The sequence below is a fragment of the Lycium barbarum genome, chromosome 11, assembly GCF_019175385.1.
Source record: "Lycium barbarum isolate Lr01 chromosome 11, ASM1917538v2, whole genome shotgun sequence".
Classification (NCBI taxonomy): Eukaryota; Viridiplantae; Streptophyta; class Magnoliopsida; order Solanales; family Solanaceae; genus Lycium; species Lycium barbarum.
This window is the reverse complement of record NC_083347.1, coordinates 44137346-44144715: the sequence shown is the minus strand read 5'-3', so window position 1 is coordinate 44144715 and position 7370 is coordinate 44137346. Positions and strand designations below refer to the sequence as shown.

The 7370-nt window shown below is 41.6% G+C and overlaps 1 protein-coding gene across 1 annotated transcript; it reads right to left on the bottom strand.

Moving 5' to 3' along the window:
* Positions 1 to 4780: 4780 nt before the first annotated feature.
* On the bottom strand, positions 4781 to 5626 carry LOC132619783 (uncharacterized). Its single transcript, XM_060334579.1, has one exon. The coding sequence runs from the start codon at positions 5624 to 5626 to the stop codon at positions 4781 to 4783; it is 846 nt and encodes a 281-aa protein (XP_060190562.1).
* Between the last annotated feature and the right edge of the window lie 1744 nt (positions 5627 to 7370).

Genomic DNA, 7370 nt, shown 5'->3' with positions numbered 1-7370 from the left:
TTAGATTTTTCGGCTATCAGGCTGGGAAGTCTGGTTTGATTGGTGAGAGTGTGACTGACTCTCTGGAATTGAGTCTGCCTACATATCCCTGTTCTAGTCACTTGTAGTTCGACTCCATCGGAGGAAAAGGATATCCCTTATGCAGGAGGGCCTTTGTGTGTTCCGGTGTGTGTCCGACCGGTTACAGAATAAATAAATAAAAGTAATAATAAAGAGAAGACAGAGCACAGAAGCACAGAAGCAAATAAGCAAATTTATATGGCTGAGCATGGCGAGGAGTGATCTTTCAAGTCTTGGCTGGAGAGCTTGACTCTCATGGACACCTTATCTCGATCGGCTGCGTAAGAAAAGTTCCATGTTTGCTCCACAATCTGTCTGGATTTGATTTGACCAACCTGCTCCAATTGGCGGCTACGAATTTGCAGCCATCTGCTGAGTGACGTTGACTTTTGAATGACGAATACTGCGGTCTCATGACCATGACCAGATTTATATCATCTTGTCTTTTGAACGAATATTACAGTCTCATGACCGATTTTACATCGGTTTGCTGTCTTGTTATACCCCATAATTTATATGCATGGCCTTCTCGGCATTTGAAATAAAATGCCTGTTACACCTCGAAATATTTCTCGTTGATGCACCATGAATAGACTAACGAAGGTCACGAAGTAGGCGATGTTTTAAAAAGTAAGAAATAGCATTTGATGATCCTAATTGAGATTTCTAAGACGTTCGACGTAAGAGAAGAAAGTTCGTCAAGAAAGGCGAGGTATACATATGTATCGGAAAAGATTTATGAGTAACAAGTTAATGATGCCTTAATGATGTCTTGGGAAAAAGTTATACCACCCCTTAGATCATTAATGAGGTGCTAAACAAGTGTTAAGAAGGTTCCATAAGGATTAGAGATCAAACGAGTCGACGAGAACGAGTTCGGAGAAGCTAGGCAATATACGGTCCAACATACGGACCGTATAAAACATACTGGCCGTATGTTAGGCCTTATATTCTGCCCAGAACACAGCCCTCATTGGATCAAATGTACGACCAGACATACAGTCCATATAAAAGATACAAACCGTATGTTGGTCCGTAGAACCGAGTCAGGGCAGATTTTTAAAATTGATATAAGGGGCTCAACCTCATTTATTTCATTTTCTCATTCCACTTCAAGAACTCTCTAGAAATCTCTCCATCCTTCTTCCACAATAACTCAAGAGAAATTTATGATCAACTTCATCAAACCGAGAGTATCAAGTGTAAGGAACTCATTAGGGTTCATCCAAGTCAAGAAATCCCATTGGAAGTGAACTAGAGTTTTGGCTCAAGTGAAGTATTTCCACTCAAGCCTCATTCCCACACTATCTAAGGTAAGTTTTATGATCATTTTATGTTGTTTAAGGTATTGAGAGGTTGAAAGACTTAGATTATGAAAGGAGATAGAAAATGGGTTACAAAGATGAGAATAATGAGATTTTGAGTAGTAGCTTGGGATGAGTCATGAGTCTTGATATGTTGGGATTATAAATATGTTATAGATGACATTAAGAACATGAACATGGAACAAACGTTATATGTGAGAAAACGTACTAGTGTACTTTGACCATGATTATGGATGAATTGAAGTGAAATTGTGAAATGTGGGTAATGTAGATGAATGAAGATTGTTGGTTATAATATTATGAATGTAATTATAGATGTTTGGGAGTTGATAAGTAATATGAGGAAAGTGGTATAAACAAAGGAAATGCTGCCTAATTTTCCCTAGCTTTAGTTGGGCATGTTCATGTGATCGATTAACTAATGTTAATACGAACTCTCTTGAAGGTAGCAACGTGAGCGTTGAAGGAGAACGATCAAGCGATAGAGTAGCTAAACGAAAAGGTATGTAAGGCTAGTCCTTTCCTTCTAAGGCATGACTCTTATGGCATGAATCTTCCTACTTTTCCACGACTTTCCTATGTAACAGAAATGATGAGTCTATGACTATAAAGAGCAATATAAGTATAAGATAAAGAAAAGAGATAAGACACGAGCATGATAGTGATGATGATGAGTTTAAGTCTAAAGAATCCTAAAGTGAGATATGATGTCTATGAGGTTAATGATCCTAAGTATGGTTCCATTGATATTGTTCCTTTTGTACACTCACCTTATAATGTTAGTCTCCTTCAAGGTGAGGTATGATGCTTGTGATCACTCCATAATGTAATTGGGGGTTCCCGACCTTACGTCACCCCGATATAGTATAGATTATCTTTAAGCTCTAATGCATGTTCTATGACAAATGTATGATGATGATAAGTTTATGATGAGTATATGATGATATGATTACACCGTGCCTAAATGGCAGGGCATGTCACCGTGAAGGCGGGCTGCATACGATTCCACCTTGCCTAGATGGCCGGGCATGTCACCGCTAAGGCGGGCTGCTTATGATTCCACCGAGCCGAGAGGGCTGGGCATGACACCACTAGTGGGCGGCGTATGATGGTTACCCGGACGGGGGTTAACGATGATGGTATATGTGATATGATGATATATGTACTATGATGATATATGAGGCATGTATAAAATGCATTTACTCTTAAAGGTTAAGTAGGTTATATCTTCATCTTGTGTCTTATGATTTCTCTATTATGTTCATTTCATTCATGCCTTACATACTCAGTACAATGTTCGTACTGACGTCCTTTTTCTTTAGACGTTGTGTTCATACCCACAGGTAGACAGAGAGGTGATCTAGACTCGTAGGAGCCATTAGCAGACTTTGAGAGCACTCCATTGTTCCGGAGGTGCCATTGATTTATTCTTTTGTGTATATATATGTTTTGGGCACAACGGGGTCCTGTCCCATCCATATGTCTAGTACTCTAGTAGAGGATCGTAGATTCGTATGTGTGGGTAGTATGGTCTCACGATGTCATTATTGTATGTATATTATTTATTTTGAAAGCCGAAGGGCTTATGTATATAAAGGTAAATATGTTTCAAGATGAAAATGGTTTTCCCTATGATTAAAAGCATGAGATTAATGAATGAATACAGGATGAGGATGAAAATTAATAGAATGAGTGGTGCTCGGTGGTTAGCCCCGGGTACCCGTCATGGCCCTAGTTTGGTCGTGACAATGCCCCCTTGGCATGTCTGTACGAATGGCCTTCTTGGCGACTAAAATAAATGGCCTTCTTGGCCTCCTTTTATGAATGGCCCTCTTGGCATGTTTGTATGAATGACCCTCTTGGCAGTTTGTATGAATGTCCCTCTTGGCATGTTTGTATGAATGACCCTCTTGGCAGCAGGAAAGTAAACGTGCAATGGCCCTCTTAGCCTGTTTGTATGAATGTACCTCTTTGCAGTTTGTATGAATGACTGTCTTGGCAGTTTGTATGAATGGCCCTCTTGGCGATAGGAAAATAAATGTGCAATGACCCTCTTGGCAGTTTGTATGAATGGCCCGCTTGGCAGCAGGAAAATAAATGTGCAATGGCCCTCTCGGCAGTTTGTAGAGGTGATGTAAATGACAGATACGACCCCTTTGGCTAAATCGTCTTTCTTTCGTCCTTTGTTCCAGCTGTGACCCTCTTGGTCAGATATGCCGTATTGTTTTACTGTGACCCTTCCGGCTAAACACTTGCCATTGTGGCGACTTCCAGTCACTTTGTAGTCATTGTGGCTTAATATTTTGCCCTTTTGGCATTCAAAACCTTTCATAGCCTTCGTGGCTAGATATTTTCCCTTATGGATTTTGATTTTTTATGGCCCTCGTGGCTAGATATTCACCTTTTTAGCATTCAAAACCTTTCATAGCCCTCGTGGCTAGATATTTGCCCTTTTGCTTTTGATCTTTTATGGCCCTCGTGGCTAGATATTCGCCTTTTTGGCATTCAAAACTTTTCATAGCCCTCATGGATGGATATGTATATTCTGGGAGCCGGATCTTAGCAGTGATCTGGACCTTCTTTAGCGAAGCGTTTCCTGCACCTAGAGCAAAGTTAGAAAAAGCAAGATTATCTTCCGATTTCCTGGGAACCTGCATCAGAAATGGGTTAGTTTTTTCCTATCTTAAGTTGATCCGTGCTGCCGGCGCTGTCGCATCTTCGCCTTTCTGGACCCAAAACCCCCTTCAGCTTTGGTATTTCGAAAGATAAATTTATTTTCATTTATTCAGAGAAATCATTTTTGTAATGCTATAATAAGGGTATCTATTTTGTGGAAAAATAAAAGCATTTTTTAATTGTCATGACATGCGTTTGAATGAGGGAGATCCTTTCTTCCGTGACTCGGGTTTTTGCTTCCTTATGCGAAATTTTTTAGACCTTTTCTCAAAAGTTCTGCCCCAGTTTAATTCTCGATCCATCAGTTCTTATGCTGAATCTTCCTGGAAATATTGAGGTCTTCTCAAAATTTCTGCCCCAGTTTAGAATTCTGGGTTAGCTGAATATCCTGTAGTGGCTGGCGATGCAAATTTTTGAGATCCTCTCAAAATTTTTGCCCCAGTTGGGCATGCAGCAGTCCCTGCTTCTTTGTGAAGTCCTAGCTCTGAAGCTCCCTAGGGGTTTTCTTGGGTTTTTCTTTTGACGCGACCGAGCTCAAAGAGCGCCTACGTATCCCACTGTGGAGAAATCAGGTCATTGCGTAGTTCATATTAAAAAAGTTGTTTTGTTTTAGTGTATCTATTAAAAAACGGTTACAAGCAAAAGGAAACAATTAATACAAGCAAATAGAATAACGATTTGAAGCAAAAAGTACTATTACAAACTGAGAAGTTCCTTCTTCATGCATAGTAGCGTTTGATTGCATCCGAGCTAATCGGCTTCGGCCGTTCTTGACCGTCCATTTCTGCCAATACTACCGCTCCTCCGGAGAGTACTTTGCGGATTACGTAAGGTCCCTGCCATTTGGGAGCAAACTTCCCCTTATATTCCTCTTGATGTGGAAAAATCCGTTTGAGCACCAGTTGCTCGATCTGAAAAAGTCTAGTTCTGACTCGTTTGTTGAAATCTCTTATCATCCTTTGCCGGTATAATTGACCGTGACAGACAACAACCATCCTTCTCTCATCAATCAAGGCCAATTGCTCATAATGAGCTCGAACCCATTCAACATTATCCAATTTCGCTTCCTGAATGATTCTCAGGGAAGGTATCTCAACTTCAGCGAGTATGACTACTTTAGTTCCATAGACCAGCAGGTATGGAGTTCCTCCTGTTGAAGTCCTGGTTGTTGTACGGTATCCCAGTAAGGCATAAGGTAACTTCTCGTGCCAACCCTTATGATTATCAGTCATTTTTCTGAATATCCTCTTGATATTCTTGTTGGCTGCTTCTATGGCTCCGTTCATTTGCGGCCGGTAAGCTGTTGAATTTCGATGGGTGATCTTGAATTGCTCGCAGATATCCTTCATCAAGTGGCTGTTCAAGTTTGCTCCGTTGTCTGTTATGATAGACTCGGGCACACCGAATCTGCATATGATGTGGTTTCGCACAAAGTCCGCCACCACTTTCTTCGTTACTGATTTGTGAGACGTTGCTTTGACCCACTTGGTGAAATAGTCAATGGCAACCAAAATGAATCGGTGGCCATTCGGGGCTGCGGGTTCAATGGGTCTGACAACATTCATGCCCCAGGCAACGAAAGGTCATGGTGAGCTCATAGCTTTAAGCTCACTTGGAGGGACTTTGATCAGATCACCATGGATCTGGCATTGATGGCACCTTTGCACATACTTGTAGCAGTCACTCTCCATAGTCATCCAGTAATATCCAGCTCGTAGAATCTTCTTTGCTAGTACGAATCCATTCATGTGGGGTTCACAAATTCCCGCATGTACTTCTTCTAGAAGTTTAGTGGCTTCGTCGGCATCTACATATCTGAGCAGACCCCAATCCGGCGTTCGTTTGTACAACACTTATTTGTTTAGAAAGAAACCTTTTGTCATTCTTCGGATGGTATTCTTTTGTCCATTTGTAATGCCTTCGGGGTATTCCCGTCTTTCTAGATACATTTTGATGTCTCTGTACTATGGCTTGCTATCTGGCTCAGCTTCCATATGGCAACGGTGGGCATGTTCTTCTTCCAGACTTATCCTTAGCGGGTCGATGTGATTGCTTTCAAGATGCTGGATCATTGACGCTATTGTGGCCAGTGCATCAGCAAATTCATTCTGAGCCCTTGGCGTATGTCGAAACTCAATCTTTCTGAACTTCTTGCACAATCTATGTGCCAGATTCACATATGGTAAGATCTTTTCATTCTTAGTGTCCCATTCGCCTTGCACTTGGTGAATCAGCAAGTCACAATCTCCAATGACCAATAATTCATTGATATCCATGTCTAGTGCCATTTTGAGACCTAAGATGCAAGCTTCGTATTCGGCCATGTTGTTAGTGCAGCGGAACTTGAGCTTAGCAACCATAGGGTAGTGTTGCCCGTTTTCTGATATCAAGACCGCTCCGATTTCAAAACTTTTATAATTCACTGCTCCGTCAAAGAACAATTTCCAGCCAGTATAGAATTCTGTTGCTTCTTCTTCTATAGCCAACACCCCTTCGTCTGGGAAATGGGTACGAAGTGGTTCAAGTTCTTCATCCACCGGGCTTGCGGCTAGCAAGTTAGCCAAGGCCTGTCTTTTGACGGCTTTCTGGGCTATCTATACAATGTCAAATTCACTCAACAGCATCTACCATTTGGCCAACTTTCCGATGGGTATGGGCTGATAGAATATGTACCTCAAAGGATCCATCTTGGATTTGAGGTGGCTGGTATATGAAGACAAATAATGCCTCAATTTCTGAGCTACCCAAGTTAGAGCACAACAAGTTTTTTCCACTAGCGTATATCTTGCCTCACAAGCTGTGAATTTTTTGCTCAGCTAATAAATGGCACGATCCTTTTTCCCTTTTTTATCGTGCTGTCCTAACACGTATCTGAATGCCTTTTCAGCAACTGGCAAGTACAACATCAAAGGACTCCCAGGCCTTGGTGGTACCAGGACTGGTAGGTTGGACAAATATCTCTTTATAGTGTCGAATGCCTCTTGGCATTCCTCTGTCCATTTTGTAGGAGCGTCCTTTTTCAAAAGCTTGAGGATGGGCTCCACAATGATGGTGGATTAAGCTATGAACCGCCCGATGTAATTTAGCCTTCCCAGGAAACTCATGACTTCTTTCTTGGTTTGAGGAGGAGGCAACGCTTGGATTGCTTTGATCCTTGTTGGGTCCAGCTCTATGCCCCTTTGGCTGACTATGAATTCCAGTAACTTTCCAGCCGGTACTCCGAACGCACATTTGGCCGAGTTCAATTTCAAAATAAACTTCCGGAGTCTATTGAAGAATTTCCTCAAATGTGTGGTATGCTCCGAACTT